We start from the raw sequence: 21,100 nt of genomic DNA, 5'->3' as shown, positions 1-21,100 counted from the left end.
ATTGCTTTAAAACATATACAGCATATATGTTTCAAAAAAAAAAAGGAAGAGTAGAGAATATATTGATTTCTTTGTGGTGTTGAACCAACAATATGGTATGATGCAAGGATTTAACAAATAATCATAGATACAAATTTTTTTTGTAGAGTATGTTTTAGACAAATGTGTCTTTTTAATATGTAAATCCTACATTGTAGGTTGTTCCTTTTAATTTTTTCTTTTGTTTCTGCAGTGGTAGAAAATGTTGAATAACCATCCATGAGCATGAGCCAAAGGTTCAGGTTTGTTACTGAGATCCCCAGAAGGCCAATATTTGCAATGCAAACAATTAGTATCCTATTGTGTGAAGGGCTTTGACACATGCCTGCCTGCCTTTAGGTGGAGTGTCTCCATAAGAAGTCCTCCTGCTTCTGTGGACCCTGCTTTGACACAGGGGCAGCTGCACTAAGCTGCCTTTTTAACCTAGTAATTTCCTGTGTCAGGCTGTCCTACTGGTAACCGACAATGACACAGAAACCATAGCGTGAGTGGTAGACCCTCAAATCATTTTCATGTTGAACCTCCTGGCTCCAGCCACCTCCCCTTCCACAACAGCACCATTGTTTTTTCGGGGCACATACTCAAGGTCAATGCTGTTTTTGTGCTTGCCTTTCCCTCGGCTCCACACAAAAAGGAGGAGAAAACAAAATAAAACCACTCCCAGGAATGTGAAACAGCCCATGGCTGTAGACACCAGTATTGTTTTAAGGTCCAGGGAGAAAGTATTGGCATTGGTGCCATTGGAAACGGTGTCATTGGAGTCCGTCATGTACATAGGGGTCCTGTTCGCATAAAGGAAGCGGTCTGAAGTGAATCCTTTCACAGTTAAGGAGGCTGTGAAGGTGTCGTTCCCAGCAGCGTTGCTAGCAATGCAAACATACATCCCACTGTCTTGATCCTGGGCAAAGCGGATTTCCAAAGTGCCATCGCCCAACACGGTGGCTCTTCCATTGGACTTGGTGGTGATAAAACGCCTCCGAGGCGTCACCCAGGAAATCACAGGCTGAGGATCTCCGTCAGCATTGCATTCTAGCTGGACCGTCTGTCCTTCATCCACCAGCAGATGCTGCAGCTTCTTTTCACGGATTTTGGGTTTTTTGCAGGTGAAGTAAAACGAAAGGGCAGTGCTATGGAAATCCTTGAATGACTTCTCACGGATGGTGTCTGGGCCAGCACACATGGGCTGCTGGCCCCCGAACTGCAGAGTGGGGTGCCGCTGCAGGATCCAGAGGAGACGGCAGTCACAGGCCAGTGGGTTGTTGTTAATGCTCAGGACCTCCAAAGCCCTAGGGGAGGAGAAGACGTTCTCTTCCAAAGTTTCCAGTAGGTTCTGAGACACATTGAGCACGCGGAGGAAGCGGAGCCCTTGGAAAGAGTGAGGCTCAATGGTGCGGAGCTGGGCCCCCACGATGTGAAGCTCTTGAAGGCGGATCAGGTCAGAGAACATCCCTGCTTCAATAGTGCTGATGGGATTGTAGGAGAGGTTCAGGTGGGTCAGAAATACCAGGTGTTTAAAGGCAAGGAAGGGGACAGTGGACAGGTTGGTATTGGTGATCGAGAGAGAGGTGAGGTTGAGACCATAGAGGCTATTGGCAGGCATCATATCTAGTAAAGGCCAATAGTCAATCTCCAGGTGTTTCAGGTGGAACAATCTTTTAAAGGCATACACGGGCATATTGTTGATATTGAGATGCTTCAGGTGCAGGCTGATGAGGCTGCGGAGGTGGGAAAGGGCTTCTGTTGGTACCGCGGTCAGGTTGCATTTCTCCAGGGTGAGCTGCTCCAAGCTAAGCAGCCCACTGAAGGCCCTGTGTGATATATACACCAAATCATTGTCCCCTACTTCTAGAGACTTCAGGTTATGCAAATCCTGGAACATGTAGTCCAGTAAGATGACTATCTTATTCTCACTAATGTCTAGCTTGGTGAGGTTGGACAGTCCCGTGAATACCCCCAAAGGGACCAATTTTAGGCGATTGCCTTTTAGGCGGAGGGAACGCAGGTTAAAGAGATTGTTAAATGCTCCTGGTTCTACATTGGCAATGATGTTGTCACTTAAGTCTATCTCTTCGAGTAGAGGATAGGATATGAATTCTTCAGGGTTGACGCTTTTCAGTCTGTTCTTGCTGAGGTCCAAGATTTTGGTCTCGATGGGAATGCCCTCCGGGATGGCGATCAGCCGCCTCCTGTGGCAGCTAACAGATTTGTTTTGGGCAGAGCACTCGCAGCGAGCCGGGCAGCCAATGGTGGACCCCATGAAGACTAACACCACAGCCAGACCCAGGAACGGCTGCCAACATGATATGGCCGTGTGAAGCATGACTCCACCTCTTCGTCTACACCTTGGTCACGGGCCTGCAGGAGAAGGGGCAAAAGAGGGAGGAGGAGAAGTTAGGACATGGAGTGGCAAAGGGTCATAAATAGGGCAGCAAGTACAATGGAAAGGACTCTGGATTTGGCATTACATAGATCTGGACTTAAACCCCAGAGCTGCCATTATTAGCTAAACGATCTTGGATAAGTTACTTCACCTTCCATCACTTCAGTTTTCTTGGCTATCAATGGAAATAATGGGATGATAATAGTAGCTTCCTAGAGTTACGGCAATTGCAGTATTTGACAACTATAAAGAGATTCATACAGCATCTGGCACAGTTGGTGAGGCAAAACGGCATACATTTCACAAAAGGCGCTATTTTGAACTCAGGTGACAAAAGCAGAGGTCAATGACTAAGAGGAAACCTATTCAGTTTGAATCAGTGCCTGTGTCTCTAATGTTTGGGACATCATCCTCTGTTCAAAATGAAGCTAAAGAAGCCCCATTGAACATCAGACCATGAGGTTCAAGGGACAAAACAAGTTCTATTCAGTGTAAGAGGCTGGGAGGTTTTTCATATATACATATATATACAATTTTAAAAAAGAACTTCCAATTAGAAGGCATACCTCTTTCCAAATTCAGCAAATTCTGAATTATGAAAGGATTTTTTTCTGAGGGAAACAAAAATCCTCAAAATCTCCCTGTATTCTTTGTGTTTATCAATCATAGAGATGAGGTGGAATCAAGACACCAAAATAGCTATGGTGATGAAAATGCTTTCTTTAAGTTTTTAGGTTAAAATATTCAAGAGTGGGAAGAATCCTAATTTTAAGGACCACAATGGTCTTAACTAATAAATGAGCTATCATTGTTTCATATGCAAATTCATAGCCAGTGAACTCCTTAACTGAAATTAAATAGGTATCAAATGAGATCAGCAGTGAGTATGTTTTACTTTTTTTTTTTAAGCTGAGCCATCCTGCCACCTGTTGGCAGCACAGCGGCTGCTCAGCTCGGGCCAGGAATCGAACCGCTGTTGCTCAGAGCTCAAACCCTTGAGCAAGCTCTTAACCAACTGAACCACGTGGCCAGCCCAGAAGTGAGTATGTTTTAAATGTAGGTAGTTAAGCACATGTGAATTTACTGCTCAACTGAATAAAAAGAGGTGCATTGTTGAGCTGTGCTTCTCAACCTGAGATCCCCAGGGGTACACTTCATCCACAAGCACCATAAGTTTAAAACAATGCTATTAGATAAAAAAGTATTTGATAAACTTCAGTGTTCACTCCTGAATTGTAAAAGAACAATTAGCAGTAGTATAATTCTCCAATCACAGTGTTTACATATGTCTATGTCAATATGTATAGCTATAGCTAGCCACATCTAGAAAAATCTATCCATAAAATAAATACCTAGGACCAACCTTAATGGTGAATAACTAGAAAAATGCCCCTTGAATGTAGAAACAAGGCAAAGATACAAAGTGCTAGCAAAATAAATTATATAGGGACCTATATCAGAGTGACAATTATTGGAAAAGATGTAGTAAAACTATTATTGTTTATAGACCAAATTAATGTGTGTCTTGAAAACCAAAGGAAATCAACTGAGAAGTATTAGAACAAATAGGAGAATAAATGAACATGTTATGAAATATAATTATTTTCTCATATATAAAATAAAGAAAATATTATTGTAAAAAATGATTTCAGCCACAGCATATCTGAAAAATAAAAATCAAATTCCTTAGAATAGTTGCATTTAGGAATGCCATTTTGCTATTGGCTATTTGTCACTTACATTTTTTATTCCTTTCTTATCTCATTCTGTTTTAATCAGTTTTTAGTATTGCATTTCAATTCCTCTTTTGATTATATGTATTTATTTACATTATTTTTATTTGTTTCTCTAGGAATTACGATGTACATCTTTAATTTATCACAATCTATTTAGTGTTATTACCAAATTGCTCCAGGTAAAATATATTGTAGACTTGCAACAGTGTATTTCCATTTACACCCTCTGACCATAATCCTTTGTGGAAAGAGGTATAGCATGTTCTGTGCAAAGAAAACAGTATATACACAGGGCTGGAAATAATGGAGAACACTCTGATGGGAGAATTAAAGTAGTCCAGAATGGTTGGAGCAAAAACAAGAGAGAAATCGAGAGAATAGAGGCTGAAGAGATAATTAGGGGAATGATTTACAAAAGGTTTGTAAATTGTGATAAGCAGTTTGCACTTTGTCCTGAGGGCAACCACAAGCCATTAAGGTGTTTCATGCAAAAGGATACAATCAGATTTACATTTTGGGAAGATTAATCTGACTGCAGCATGAGAATCAGACTTGCAGGAGGAGAAAACTTGAAGCTAGAAACTGAGGAAGTCTATTGCACTAATTCCAGCCAGAGTAAAAGTGGTCACAGGCACAGGCACAGGGGTGGGTAAATGGACAGATTCGAGGGGTATTTTGAAGCAGTATAGAAATGCGTTAGTTATGGATTGGCAGTGAGGAGAGGAATAGGCGAAGATGATTTCTAGCCTTTTGTCAACTGGATGGGACCTGGTGTCATTGACTGAGATAGCAAACTTAAGAGCAGTAACAAAATGAGGAATTCCTGGTGCTCTCAAATATGTCCCTCACTGGGCCAAGATGTGTGGGTTCCCTGGGCAGATTGATTTTATAGTCCTTGAAAATAATATTTCTCAAATAGCTTTTAGCATTTCTTTGGTAGGTAGGGCAGGGCAAATATATTTTCTATTGCAATCATATGACTCTATGTTCAAGATCAAGATTTTATTATACACTGTACTTTTCAGTTTATTTTAAATTGATAATAGCGTTTTTCTTTCAATAGATTCCACCGGAGGGTACAGTCTTCTCTGATAGTGTTTGCTCAATCTCCATAGCACTTAGATAAGGAGATAACTGACATTCTATTTCTGATTTATTTCAGTAATGATTTAGGGAAAGGTTATTTTATTGTGTAAATCTGGCGCTGAGTGTTTCTAACTAACATGGAGATGACATTATCTAATTCAATCATGGCTTCACCCTAAACAGAAAGGCGTACAATTTAGGTGGATAGTATCTGGTATTTTTTTTCCTTAAAATTTGGTTATTTTGGTTCCAGTCAAAGTGAAGGACCATCATGGATAAGTATCCAGTAAACAGGCAGCAGACAAACTCTCTTCAGATCTGGAATACCTCCCCAGTTTTACCACTGTCTTGGCTAGGCAGAAGTTGATAATTGGGGCCATAGCTCATCATGGTTCTTTGATGTAGTTTGGAAACTGTGTAGGAAGGTTGTGCTTTATTATTCTCATCACAAATATTTCTCAGTTTTAGGCTAGAAGGGCAAACTGCTGACTCCATTTAGCTTTCACTGTCAGCAGAAGTCGTGCAATCAAAGCTTTCTCATAATGTCTGACTGTGACCAAGGTTTGACAAGCTGAACTTCGTTTCATTAAGAATAGAGCAGGAAACTAAACTCTGTAGGGAGCTAACTAGAGACTTTTCATTGATTCTGATCAAAGGGACTCTCAGGCACAATAATTATTACCTTTTTAAACCTAGCATGTGAAGTTGGATATTTTCATACTTTTTTTGGTGTGCTGGGTATTTATTTTATAGCCCATCCTATTAGTGAAAGAAACACAAACAAAAATGTCAGGAAGTGGACTTAAAGAAGCAACGGGGAAGAATAGAACTGCAAAAATTTGGACTCAGAAATACCTGGCTCAAATTCTGCGTTTGACATTTGTTAGCTGTGGGACAAAGGTAGGCTGATGACATCTATGATTTTTATCATCTCCTGTTAATTTGTTATAAAGCAGGGTAAATGTGAGGATTGTAGGTGGTATATGTAAGGTGCTATGTGCATAAATATTACTGCTGGTTTTTTTTTTCATTTACAGTTGACAGCCAACATGATTTTATATTAGTTTCAGGTGTACAGGACAGTGGTCAGACATCCACATAATTTACAAAATGATCCCCCCAATAAGCCTAGTACCCACCTGGCACCATCCATAGTGTTGACGAAAAATATCCAGCCTAAGAGATAATTTATAAGAGTTTATTTGAGCCAAACTGTCAACAATTGCCAGGAAGCAAAATCTCAATGGATTGAGAAAATGCTCCGCAAAATGGCAGCTTGCAGTTTATTTTATACATAAAGTCAAAAGAGGAAGGTTACATGAAATCCATTAGTGATAGATTAAGGGGGTGGGAGAAAGCAAAGTGGGGAAATCTTCGCGATTGGATAAAGGTACATTGGAGAGACAGGTACTCCTCCCACACAGGTGGGTGCAGGATAGCTAACAGTTCCCTTCTTACAGCACATAGAGATGGTAATCAGGAGACAAGCATGATAATGAGGAATTTTGCAGTTTCCAGTTCTGGTCTGGGAAAAGGATTAAAGATGTTATCTTAGGTGCAAAAAGACAAAGAACAGGCCCTCTGAAAAGGCACAGATTAATTTAATGAGGAAGCTCCAGATGTGACTTTGGCACCACGGCCCACCTTAGTTAAGAATTTTTATGTTCACACCATCCTCTGTGGTTCTTTTCAGGCTCCTGAGCTTGTCAGATGTCAACATGTGGCCCCTTTTCCATCCACAATAGTTATTACAATATTATTGACTATATTCCCTATGCTGTACTTTATACCCCCATGACTATTTTGTAACTACCAATCTGTACTTCTTAATAAATAATGGCTGCCAATATTATAATTTTTTATGTGGTAATGGTTTGGTATGTTGAAGCAATATCCAGTAGGACAGAACACATGGCAAAGAAAGATGTGTCTTTCCTCTGAGGACAGATTAAGAGAACACTGGAGAAAGGAGGTCCTCGAACAGATGATCAGTGATAAAGAGAAATAGATTGGTAGAATGGAGAAAGAGGAATGGAGAGTTTCAGACAGCCATCATTTCAAAAACCACAAGTAAGAAAGGAAAGAGGTAACGGCTGTTTTGTGTTGTTTAAAAAGAAAGTTTAGAAGAGAAACAGCTGCTTTGATGGATGATAAGGTAATGATAAATTGCTTAGCCTGGGAATTCTATGATTAATTTAGTTCTCTGACTGGCAACTGAACAAGGGCACAGAACAATAAATGGATAGCACAGAAATCTCGTTAAACCTTCACACTAGCTAATGATAAGACTTTTTTTTTCAGTAAAGCTATTTCCCAAATGGAGAGAGGTCGGTGATGAGGGAAGTGAGGTGGGGGCGGGGGAGAGGAAGTTAAAGATTTAATGAGTAAAGGTATCCAAAATACATTTGAGATGACTTCTAGGTCTCTAAAAGTGTAAATTCAGAAGTACTGGCCTGTGCCTCAATCAGATAATGGAGAGTTGTGAAAGTTTTATAAAACTAAGAGAAATCAATTTTAGTATGAGGAAGTCTTGAAAGTCACCAGGGTTATCTAAGTTCTTTGAAGAACCCAAGCAAACTTGAGATTGAACCCCCAAATTCCCTGCCTGGTGGGAAACATTGGATTTGAACTATCTTTCTATAGAGTAAAATTTATCATTCTACATCATTTCCAGTTACCCTCCAAAGCATTGTATTTTTTACCTTTTTCTCCCTCCTCATTTTTGGTTAAGGAGGAAATGAAAACTTTCAATAGTAAGGCTCAACTTTAAGAACATTCAAAATGGAGACAGAAACAGCCAACATGGAAAGCCAGATTTGGAGATCATCCAGTGGGTTTTACATCATAAGAAGTTATTTTTTAAACAAAAATTACAAATGTAATAATAAACTTAGTCAGTGGGTCATGTAGGTAGGTAAACCATTACCCACTATTGTAGATACCTCGCCAGTAATCATATGCAGATTACCATTTCTGTACATAATTGAAGGTAGCATTTTGATTTCTAGTTACTTGGATAGGGACTATTAAATGCTTGCAAATCTCACTTGGTTTGAATCCTATATAGATAACGTTAGATTCTATCTGTATGAAAATTAGCTGTTAATGTGTTTTAATGCAATGAAATTGATATAACATGGTCATGCAACTAGTAAATTGAACAAGCAGGACTCAACAGATGTAGGCCAGTAGCATTTGAATTTTTCCTCTATTCTCTATAATTTATTGGGAAGAGATAAGGAGATCAGGAGAGATCGTATTTAACTGGAACTCTCATAGATAACTTAGAGTTCTCTGGGACTGGCAGATTTTAAATCTGATTCCTTTTATGGGGCAATTTCTGGGGCTCTTTGGAGCCCAAAATCAAGGGCTATGTCATTGGTGGTTCCCTTGATTTGTATGAGTGAATCGCTACTGTGGTTTGTGGAGTAGTCATTCCACAGTCCCTGGGAAGACTCACCTCTAGCTACTATTTGGCCTTATTACCCTCCAAGGTGATCTTATTGAAAGGACCTAAGTCATCTCTCATACTGGCTCTTTCATGCAGGTTGCCTTCATTTAGCATGCGGAATATTCATTGGCCCAGAAGAAAGCCTGTTAATGCAGACCAGTCCCAATACAGCAGCAACTTCTTTACTGTGCCACAAAAGAGGCTAACAAACCTAATATTTTTTCTCTGGATTTCCCTGGAAGAAGTCAGACAAAAGTCATTATGTGCCCTTAACTATAGTGGAAGACTGAAGGACTCCACAAGTCCCGTTAAACTACTTATCTCTCAACCTCAGGAAAAGGGGGAAGCACCCTTCTTCCTCGTTCAGTTATTTATCTAAGGTTACTTCGAGTCAGTAATGGAGCCAAAATTTCTATGCATGCTTTTTATTTATTTATTTTTTTTTACTTCAAAGGCAGAGCTCTCAAACTTGACCGTGGACTTCTTCCATCCTTTCTTATATATTATCACAGACTACAACTCATCTCAAATAGCAACTTAACTATTTTTTTAAAAAGGTGGTTTTTTGTTTGTTTGCTTGTTTGTTTTGGGTTTTTTTTAGTAATGCTTTTTTTTAAAAAATAGAGAAAAAATGAAAATTCCCCCATCTTCCCTCTGGGGTATGCTCTGGTATCTTTTTTACACGGATCCAAATCAGCATTCTAATGGACTGTATCTACTTCAAAACATGAGTTCATTTTGTATTCAAGTGACTAGTAAACAATTAGCAAAGCTTGTCCTAAGTCATTAATTAATAGTTTCTGTTTAATCTTTCCGGAAACTGGAGAGCCCTCTGTTCTTGTATTTATTTTGATCTCTTTGAAATGCAAATTATTTGCTCTTCTCTTACAGTTCCCAGTCTTCCTTTGGCCTACATAGAAATACTTGGACATATAGTATGTCTATTCCAAGTAAAGGTTTTAAAGATGAAAGTGGTTTTTGTCTAGCTTTGAGATATGTCTCTTTAAAATTAATATTAATTAAAGGGTAGTTGGGTGACCTCATAAATGTGATATGCAATGCTCTAAATCTGTAAAGTCCTATAAGGTAATGAATAAGAACATTGATGTGCAACAATAAAAACGTATTTAAATCTTAACCCTCTCTTATTCTCAGTTTTCTTACCTCTAAAATGAGAATAATAATAACTATCCTATAGGCTTATTGTGGGAATAAAATATGATAGTGTATAATAAAGGCAGAGCTCTATATATGTTAGTTGTTGTTATTTAGAGAAATGGAAATATTGCAAATGATGTCTCTCAGATATAATATCTCTTAATTGAAGGGAGTACTAAAAACCTACTCTCCTAGGCAACCTCTAGGCACTGGATTAGTCTATCAAGGTAGATATTAAGGTCTGTTAAGAATCTCATAGTACAAATGAGAAAACTGAGGTAACTACAACCAAGGGCAAAAATTCCTGTCAATAAGTTATTTAAATCCCTCTGAAGACAGAGTTAGGAAAAGCTATGAAATATGTGCCTCGTTTTGCAGTCAAAAAAAAAAATAGGTTGTCTGCTTTTCTGTAGTAATTGCTCGGTTCTCAAGACCCAACCAGGCCCATCTCTGTGAAAGGTGTGACCACAGAGGACAACTTCTTTTCTTTCATAAGATTATTAAATTTTACTTGGGACAGTAAGATCAAATGAAGGAGAATTCTGTTACATAGTTTCCCCTGCAGATTCCTGACTTCTACCTATTGTTCTATGAAAACTGTACTCTTTGAAGTGTGGGTATTCATGAATGAATCTTTCTGGGGATTACCTGGTTTTAATTAGTTGGTGCTGAAGGCACCTAGACATTTTAGCTTCTTTCTTGTTTAAAGCTGCTCAGAAAAGATAACTGTTTTAAAATCCCATCTGGAACACTCTGGAAATGAATATAAATTTCTGCCAGCTTTTGTAACAGAGAAACCCTGAAATCTCAATGGCTTAAACCAATAGTATATTCTTTTCCATGAAAATGCTAAAGGACCTGTGCCTATGTATTTTCTGGCTCCACCCCCTTCTAGATCTTTGAAGTCCTTTCCATTTCATATGGAAAAAGACAAAGAGAAATTTGGGCAAGAGTTAATCATGAACCAGACCTGACAATAGCACTCATAATTTCTACTCATACTTCATTAGCCAGAACTCAGTCATGTGGGCACACTTAACTGCATGGGAGGCTGGGAAATGTAGTTTAGCTATGAGGAAGAGAAAATAGGTTTTGTAAGTACCTAGCCATTCTCCGCCAAAATAAATATAAATTGGTATTACGTATCAACCTAGTATTATGGATATATTTAAGCTTCTATAATCTGTTTATGTTATTCCAGAAAGGATTTAGGCATCTGGAAATTTTCTTTACCACCTATCTAAAATATCACTGATACAATTCTGCATTCATTTTTTTTTAACACATTAGAGAAACAAACGCAATTATATCTTGCCACGCTATGGTTCAACTTTGGCATTTATTGATGTAACCATCTTTGCCAGATAGAGAATTGTATCTGAAGTTCCCATTTACATGCCTGTTCTTAATTCATACTAAGTCATTATTAGATTCCTAGGGGACAGAAATTTTATTATTTTTCTAGCTACTTTTCAGATGAGTAAAATGAAGGCAAGATGGAGTGTATTTTTTGTTTTGTTTTGTTTTGTTTATAGCTATACAGCAAACTAAAAACCTTTCCTGATGTAAATAGTCACCTCCAGGGATGGGCAATCTGTGGGCGCTGGATCAGTCTAAGCAAGACATGTAATTCTTTTCATCCCAAGACACTCATAACAGATTTTTGCCTCTAGCTTTAGTAGATATCTGGGGACTTTCCCTTATTTTAGCAACTAGTGGTTGACAACTAATTGCTTGAATTACTTCCAAAAAAGAGTGGGAAATTATCAAAGAAGAAAGTATATTCAATTTAGCACAATAAACACAAACTGATTACCCTCTGTGTGCAAGACAGAGCTGGGGACATAGAGATGAATAAATACAATTTTGTTCTCAGTTAATAGTCTCGTAGGAAAACTCTGTCCAGTAAACAAGTTAATGACATTAATATCATTTTCCCAAATTGGAATGTAAGTATAACTTTGAACATCAAGGATACATTCTATTACATTATTTAATATATTGAAATAGTGCCAAAAAACAATGTCCAGTCATAGAGCAATAATTACATTATCTGTGATTCATCTCCTTAAACTGAATATTATGTAGGGATTAAAATTAAGGTTATATGAGATATTTAATAACTTGGAAAATTTTTACATGAAAACATGTTAAGTGAAAAAAGTAGGATATAAATTTCTCTCTCTATTTACATGATATACAAAAAATAAAAATCCTCAAAATGGGTTAAGGGCTTAAATGTTAGATCTGAAACCATAAAACTCCTAGAAGAAAACATAGGCAATAAACACTTTGATATCTGACTTAGCAATATCTAATTGGATATTTATCATTGAGCAAGGAGAACAAAAGAAAAAAATAAACAAATGGGACTACATGAAACTAAAAGTGTTTTTGCACAGTGAAGGAAACCATCAAGAAAATGATGAGATAACCTACTGAATGGAGAAGATGCTCAACAATGACATCCGATAAAGAGTTAATATCCAAAATACACAAAGAACTCATACAACTTAACACCAAAAGTAATAACAATCCAATTAAAAAAATGGGCAGAGGACCTCAATAGACATTTCCCCTAAGAAGACATAGAGATGGCCAACACAGAAAAGATGCTCTACATCACTAATCAGGGAAATGCAAATTAAAACCACAATGACATAGCCACATCTCACACCTGTCAGATTGGCTATCAACAATAGATCAACAAATAACAAATGCTGGCAAGGATGTGGAGAAAAGAGAACACTCGTCCGCCATTGGTGGGAACGTAAATTAGTGCAGCCACTATGGAAAACATTATGGAGATTCATCAAAAAATTAAAAATAGAGCTGCTATATGATCCAGCAATTCCACTTCTGGGTATTTAGCTGAAGAAAGCAAAAACACTAATTTGAAATGATATATGCACTCTTATGTTCATTGCAGCATTACTAGTAATAGCCAAGATATGGCAGCAACCTAAATGTCCGTCAATAGATGAATGGATAAAGAAAACACACAATGGAATAATATTCAGCAGTAAAAAAGAATGAAATCTTGCCATTTGCAACAACATGGATGGGTATTGTGCTAAGTAAAATAAGTCAGACAAAGGCATATACTGCATAATCTCATTTATGCAAGGAAAGCAAAATAAATAAATAAAACAAACAGACCCATAGATATAAAGAAAAAGCTGATAGTTCTAAAAGAGAGATGCTGGGGGTTGGGAATTAAAAATGTAAAATTTTAATATAAAGTAAATTTATACCCATATTATGAATATAGTTAAGGAAAAAATACCCATGCACATCAAACAAAACACTGTAAAGAAATACACCAACATGTTAAGTGTTAGATTGTGCTACAAGTAGTGGAGATTTATTCTATCAGTTTTGGTTTTTTGTTCATTTAAAAAAAATGTTTTCAGTGCACATTATATTGCACTAATTTTGAAAAACACACAGAAGAACATAAAAATATGACAAACTCGTGAAATCCAATCACTGGAAACCTCTGTTCTAGGGGATAACTAATGCAGACATGACCTGCCACGTCTTTCATCAATTATTTAACTGGCCATATTACCAAGTTAGGGCAAAAGAGAAGTACTCTTTTTGGTTACTATTTCTATTTCACCTGTGAATGTTATAGCTTTGTTACTACCTTATGATTTCCTACCATATCTTGCACTTATCTGGTCTCCTAAAATCTCTGCTGTTTGAGTTGGCCCCTGTGTGCCTATATGGAATAGCAGTTCTCAACCATGGTGCCTCCAAACCACAAGTGGATGAATCCATGGGAGAGAAAGGGGTCAAGTCACAGGTGCTAGAAAGGGAACTACTTATCAGCGTCAGCCTGTACGATCTGTGCAGTAGGTCTTTTCATATATGAAAGTGCACTTTATTGCCTGTTTGTGCCCTGAAGGAAGAAAGGTAGAGAAGAATGAGTGCTCTTGTGAGCAACACAGTACCTTGATCAAAGTGGTAATGCTTTATTGATGGGTAATAATAATAGCACAGCGTTTTCAAATAGTTCTTTGATACCAGTCATGATTTTTGTTGAATCTGTGTATCACCTGCACTATTATTTACTTGTTATTTTTAAATCAACTCATTCAAAAATCTAAATACCCTAAAAGGAAAAATTTACGATGCAACACATATATGCACACTATATATACACCATTTATGTGTATATATATATATATATATATATATATATATATATATATATATACATACATACATACACACACACACACATACCTATACTAGGAAAGCTTGTATATATTTGCTAGTTAATTTGTATTTTGGTAAACACGTCTAGAATCACAGAGAATCACATTATCTTAAATATTATGTTTGCCTTTATGCAACATACATGCTAATTATCCTCATCTGGATAAATTGTCTTGAAAGAAAACCAATAAATGGCTCAGCAAACTGAGATTTTTCACGACTAAAAATGAAGGTGAAAAACAGATAAAGTATGAAAGAGCTCAGAGAGAGTATAAAACAGCTTTCATAAAGAAATAATTCTAGCAATTCTAACTTAATTTTATAGAAAACAATGTCACTTGAAGTCTTAAGTCAGCGACTTCAAGGGTATAATTTATATGTTTATGTGAAACCTTCACTTCAGGATTTAAAACAGGTGAAAATAGTTTGGTTTTCAGATAAGAAAGCTGTAATTTAAACTAGGCCTGTTAGTACCTCATAATGTGTGGCAAGTAATAAAGGCAATATTAACAAATTTCAATTATAAATTATTTATAGACCTTAGTAATTATCTTTCCAAAATGTATTTCAAAATAATAATAAAAACATTTATGACAGGATTACTTCACATACATTATATTATTCAGTCCTCAAAACATCCTTCTCTGAGATAAAAATTGTTCTCGCTACCATTTATAGATGGGGAAACCGCATCTCTAGGTTAAATATATTTGTACAATATCATGCATCAAAGAAGCGGTAGAAGTGGCATTTAAACTAAGGTCTTTCTGGCTCTAAAGCCCAAGTTACTCTAGTAAAAACAACCCTGAGTGGTATGTGGTATCCCCATATCAGAACATGCAATTAAGGTTTAGGGAGGTCCCAACAACAAGACCAAGGTCACTCATGTAGTAAGTGGCAGGGCTAGGATTCCAACCCAGGTCTGTCACTGACCCCATAGCCTAGCTGAGCTGCTTCTTCCCATTTTTGCAAAAACACAGACCTGCCATAGCAGAGAAACAAAGAAGTATTATCTTTCAACAAAATACATAAGGAAGCTATACAAATATTTTTGTAAATTACAGAAGCAGAGTTTCTTATATGATTTATTGGTTTTAGCTTTACCTAAGTCTATATATAATGTGTTACTATTGCATGTTCTCAGGATGGCAAAACCCAAGGTGGGAAGGAGGAACAGTTGTGTCTGCTCTGATGTTGTAGGTTTTCTATAGGTAGAGTGACCATAGAATATACCATCCGAACCAGGGGACTTCTGGGAAGGGGTGGGGGCACTATTCATAATAACCCTGGGCAACCAGTGAAAACATGACTGTCCCAGACAAAGGAGGGTGTGTGCTCACTACCCTGAGAGCATGTAGGTTTTCTTCCTGATAGTCAGAGGCTGGTGTTATCCTTGGGTTCATGGGTTGTTATGAATATTTGCCTGGATGCTCATCTCAAAAGTTATTGAGAAATTTCAATGTAAATCTGAAGAAAGATATATTTCTTTGATTTTAATTGATTAATCTAGTTTTAGGGAAAAACGTGTCTAAGGCCAAGTAAGAGGTCTGGAGTGAGAATTGAGGAAATTCTCCTGCCTTTTGGGAGCTTTGCTATCTTTGCAGCCGGAAGACTGTAACAGTAAAGAGTGCATTTTGACCCTAAGTAAAACATTGATTTTTGTGTTCCGTTTTTGCTGTGGGAAGAGTGATGCTTATGAATTCTATTAATCCGTGAGGAAATACTGCCTTTGACTCAATCCTTGTTCTGAATTCCAATGTGAGAACTTCTGTACAGTAGACTGTGCTGTTTTTATATTAACAATGTTTAATTGGGGGCTGAGTTCATGCTTGAAGACTTGGAATCAGCAACTAATTATCAAGAAAGAAATTAAGAAAACAATCCTTTTACAATTGCATCAAAAAAATTTTGGTTAAACCTAGGAATAAATTTAATCAAGTACCTAAAAGATCTGTACTTAGAACACTAAATATAAGACACCAAAGAAAGAAATTGAAGAAAATAAATGAAAGGATATACTGTGCTCATGGATAGAAAGAATTAACATAATTAAAATGTCCATATTTATTACAGCAATCTACAGATTCAATTCAATTCCTATCTAAATGCCAATGGAATTCTTCTCAAGAGCTAGAACAAATAATTCTAAAATTTATATGGAATCAGAAAAGACCACAAATAGCCAAAGCAATCTTGAGAAAGAAGAACAAAGGTGGAGGTATCACACTACCTGATATCAAACGTGATATCAAACCTGATATTACTATGAGGACATAGTAAGCAAAACAGCATGGCACCGGCATAAAAACAGACACATAGATCAATGGAAAAGAATAGAGAGACCTGAAATAAAACCACATGTATATGGTTAATTAATCTACGACAAAGGAGGCAGGAATATACAATGGGATAAAGACAGTCTTTTCAGTAAATGATGTTGGGAAAACTAGGCAGATATATGTAAAAAAAAAAGAAAATGAAAGTAGACAACTTTCTTACACCATACACTAGAATAAACACAAAATGGATAATAAGACTTAATGTAAGACCTGAAACCATAAAACTCCTAGAAGAAAACAGGCAATACACTCTTTGATATCACTCTAGCAATATTTTTTGGATATGTCTTCTGAGGCAAGGGAAACAAATGAAAAAGTTAACAAGTGGGGCTACATCAAACTAAAAAGTTTTTTCACAGCAAAGGAAATCATCAACAAAACGAAAAGACACCCTACTGAATGGGAGAAGATGTTTGCCAATGATACATGTGATCAGGGGTTAATGTCCAAAATATATAAGTAAGTTATACAAATTAGCACCAAAAAACCCAAAACAATATGATTAAAAAATTGGCAGAGATTTCTCTGAAAACCTGAACAGACATTTCTCTGAAGAGGACATACAGATGGCCAGCAGCCATATGAAAAGATGCTCAAAACCACTAATCACCAAATGCAAATTCAAACTACTATGAGGTATCACCTCACACCTGTCAGAGTGGCTATCATCAACAAATCAAGAAACAAGTGTTGGCAAGGATGTGGAGAAAAGGAACCCACATGCACTGTTGGTGGGATTGTAAATTGATGCAGCCATTATGGAAAACAGTATGGAGTTTCTTCAAAAATTAAAAATAGAACTACCATATGTCCCAGCAATCCCACTTCTGGTTATTTACTAGAAGAAATCCAAAACACTAAATTGAAAAGACGGTGTAGAGGCCTGACCACCACACTGTATTTCTGAAGCTGATGTTGAATAACATTGTATGTCAACTACAATTATATATACATATAGTCAGGGGATGTGGAGTAGAGTGTGGGAATGGAGTCAATGGAATTGTAATAGATAAGTATGATATCGAGGGTGGGAGGGCAGTAGATGGGGGAGGGGGGTTGTTTCTGTGTGAAGGGTGAAAAGGATAACTAGTGCATTGTTTTGTGCACCAGAAACTAATAATAAAAAAGGAAAAAAAAAGAAAATATTTGTGTACCCCTATGTTCATTGCAGCTTTATTTACAATAGCCAATTTATGGAAGCAACCTAAACGTCCATCGATAGATGAATGGATAAAGAAGATGTGGTACACATATACAATGAAATATTACTCAGCCATAAGAAAGAATAAAATTTTGCCATTTGAAACAACATGGATTGACCTAGAGGGTATTATGCTAAGTGAAATAAGTCAGAGAAAGACAAATACCATGTGTTTTCACTTATATGTGGAATCTAAAATAAATAAATAGATAAATAAACAAATAAACAAAACAGAAACAAACTCATAAATACAGAGAACAAATTGATGATTACCACATGGGAGGAAAGTTGGGGGACTGGGTGAAAAAGGGAAAAGGATTAAGAAGTATAAATAGTCACTTATAAAAATCATCATGGGCATGTATGTAAATTACAGCATAGGGAATATAGTCAATAATATTGTAATAACTATGTATAGTGCCAGGTAGTACTAGATTTATCAGGGAGATCACTTCATAAGTTATATAAGTGTCTAATCACTACATTGTACACCTAAAACTAATATAATATTGTATGTCAACTGTAATTTAAAAATAAATTAAAAAAGACATCATAGACATAACTTTATGCTGTGGCAAAAAAGACAATCATGAAAATAGATAGTATGGAAAGGAATACGAAATTTTGGACAATCATATCTGGCTTGAATGCCTGATCTTGCAACTGGTGATAACTATGTTAATTGTGGCATGTAAACGCCTCAGTTTCCTAATGTCAAGGATAATATCTGTATGTTTCAATTATGTGTTGAGAATGTTAAATGAGTGCAAGTACACAAAGTAGTTGGCATATAGGAAGCAAGCCCTCCACGCCTCTCTTTTCACTTATTAATAGCCAAGTCACACCCCCAAGGTCTGTAACTACACTGTAATTTTCACATCAATCAAATAAAAATCACCATCTGTCTTTGTTTTTCCTTACTTCCTTCCAATTTCCTTTCATTTTCTTTCTTTTGTTCTATTTTTCCTTCTCTTTCTTTTTCTACCTCCCTCCCGTCTTCCTTCTCTCCGTCAACTTTCCCATCCCTTCTCCTCTTATTCAAAGATTTAAGGTGGCTGAAGTATTGTAAAATGCACATACATGAAAAGTAATTTGAAAGAATTAGAAATTTGACCTTTTAAAGATTAATTATTATGAAATTATTTAGCCATTTCATCAAGTATAAGTCAAGTTTGTTTACAAGGCCCTTGGTGAAGGATTTCAATGACCACATCTTTTATGAAGCAAACACTTACAGAATGTGCAAAATGATGACAACACTTTTCCTCTGGAGGATAAAATTCTCTGTGGCAAATAGACACATGAATATTGATGTCAGATCAAGTGCTCTTCAATATTAGTGTGATTCCTTAACACCAAATAAAAACATTACACTATGTAAATATTTAAGTCTCTTACAGCCCTTAGACAGCGACTTCTGTGGTAGTGTTCATGTTTGTTTTATTCTTTTCTTTGACTCTTTCCCTGTGGCCTTCAATAATGACCCTGGAATGGAGCCAAAGTCATAAAAAGGGTTATAAAAAGGGACTGAAGGCATGTGGGTCAAAGAAAGAGGAGGAAGTCAAGGCATCAAACTCCTTTGTCAGTTTAGGAGATGGTGAGGGCATCTAAGGATTTATTATATGAACTTGATTTTTCAGTACTTTTTAGCATCAGCTGCTAGGTTCCAGTAATTGAATGCTGATCACTGCATAAAGACATGAAACATAGACGTTAATTAGATAAAATTGTCTGAAGAGAACAGCAGCATTTGGGAAACCTGGGACAGAAGAAAGACTTGCTGCAAGTGCGTTTAACAAGGGAGGGTTTCCCAATCCTCCTTTCTCTGTCCTCTTGGTCAAAAGTGCTCCTAAAAATCCTCTAATGACCTCTCTCTGCCAGGAGGAAGTCACTGTTCCACAGTGTGGGGCCTGGGGTAATGCTCACTGCCCTGTGCAGTGATGGAAACCTTGTGATTTGAACTTGGTTCACCCCCAATCCTAGATCTTTTCACCGATCAGGCCAATGTAAGGAATAAAAGGCTTTACAGTCTTCCTCCTGCAAGTAGAAATTTCTAGGTATTCCACATAGGACGGCATCGAGGCTTACAGCAGGAATCAAAACAAATTTTTTTTTTTAACATGGAATGCTCTTCATTTCTTCATACAGCTTGTTCCCTCACTTTCGTCAGCACAGCCTCGAAGAACTACACAATTGTGAGGGTTAGCTTAAAGCGCGGGGCTCTCAAATTTTAGTGTATCAAGGAGGGCAGGTAGTGGGAAGGGTAATTGTGATTCACACTAGGTTCAGGGAGTGCCCATGGGTGTTCATGTTTAATTAGTACTTTCAGGGGATTCTGATTTGGGTGATAAGTGGACCACTCCCCCAATAGAAGAGTGTAGCAGAAAAACTCTGTTTTCAGGAATCACACTTCCAAGGAGCAGGTAGAATTTGTCCTTGACTTACACAGACAGTTGAGAGATTGGAGTTCTGAAGCGTTTAAGGAAGGAAACCACCCACAGGAAAGGTCAGCATATTGCCTCGGGAGGAAACTCCCTGGAGACTCAGCCTGCTCCGCCCCCTCCTTTGGGTTTTCAGATGTAGAGTCTGAGGCCCTGAGGGACTGAGAAGGGATACTTGAAGATAGATCCCAGTACTGCTGTATAGCACATTCCCAGAGTGTGGGCCCGAGACATGGATAAAATATATTAGCAGGAAGTCCACCCTTTTCACTTTTACTCAAGAATGCCAATGGACGCATGAGTAAGTAAAAATGATGCCGTTATATGGACATTGATTCACTCTGCTTGTTAATATGGTCAGCCATTCACAAACTTCCACACTTGTGCTGCAATAGGTGAAAAATGGCTTGCCACTCCCCTTACAACTGCTTTGTGCACACACAGCACAGGCCTTTGATGAGGGAGCTGGCTTTGTCCTTTCTGGACCCGGGAGGATGAGGGTCCCAGCTGGCATGGTGGGGGTTCAAGCGAGGGGCTGTTCTGAGCTGCAATCTTCAATTACCTCCCATCTGGGCCCCTCCCCACTCTTCCTGAGACTGAGGAAAACAGCTCCAACTGAATATCTTTTATTTCTCTGCACTCTTTTATTAGAAGTCATACAGATCTTTAGGAAAAGCTTTTGAATATTGAGGGGTGGGTGTAGTTCTGAGGAATGGAGTGGGTGAAACATAGGGCAGTCACCTTCTTACTGACTCACCGAGGACCTGCAGGGACTATTGTGAGAATGTGAAAGCCCTTGGAAACCCTTGCACAACATCCTCACAAAGCCAGTCACCAGGGTGTGTTCACTGCCACATGGTATTACACACATTTATTCAGGGATAGGCACTAAAAATTCCCAGGGACAATGCGTTCCTCTTTTCTCTTTACTGAATGAAATTTCTGACCATCAGCAGTTGGGTTTAACAAATAGGGAGTAAGTCATTGAAAGAAAGGGTCAATAGGGCAATTGTATGAATAATCTCAGTTTAACTGGGAGAATTCC

At 37.5% G+C, this 21,100-nt stretch overlaps 1 protein-coding gene across 1 annotated transcript in view; it reads right to left on the bottom strand.

Moving 5' to 3' along the window:
• Positions 1–227: 227 nt before the first annotated feature.
• Positions 228–21,100, bottom strand: part of LINGO2 (leucine rich repeat and Ig domain containing 2) — a 99,057-nt gene continuing 78,184 nt past the window's right edge. The window contains exon 2 of the mRNA XM_019652664.1: positions 228–2,394. Within this exon, the coding sequence (XP_019508209.1) occupies positions 539–2,359 (1,821 nt within the window). The 5' untranslated portion in view covers positions 2,360–2,394 and the 3' untranslated portion in view covers positions 228–538. The remainder of the gene's footprint in view (positions 2,395–21,100) is intronic.

The sequence above is a fragment of the Hipposideros armiger genome, unplaced genomic scaffold, assembly GCF_001890085.2.
Source record: "Hipposideros armiger isolate ML-2016 unplaced genomic scaffold, ASM189008v1 scaffold_184, whole genome shotgun sequence".
NCBI classification, from domain to species: Eukaryota; Metazoa; Chordata; class Mammalia; order Chiroptera; family Hipposideridae; genus Hipposideros; species Hipposideros armiger.
The sequence above is the reverse complement of the archived record's forward strand: the minus strand, read 5'-3'. Positions and strand labels throughout refer to the sequence as shown.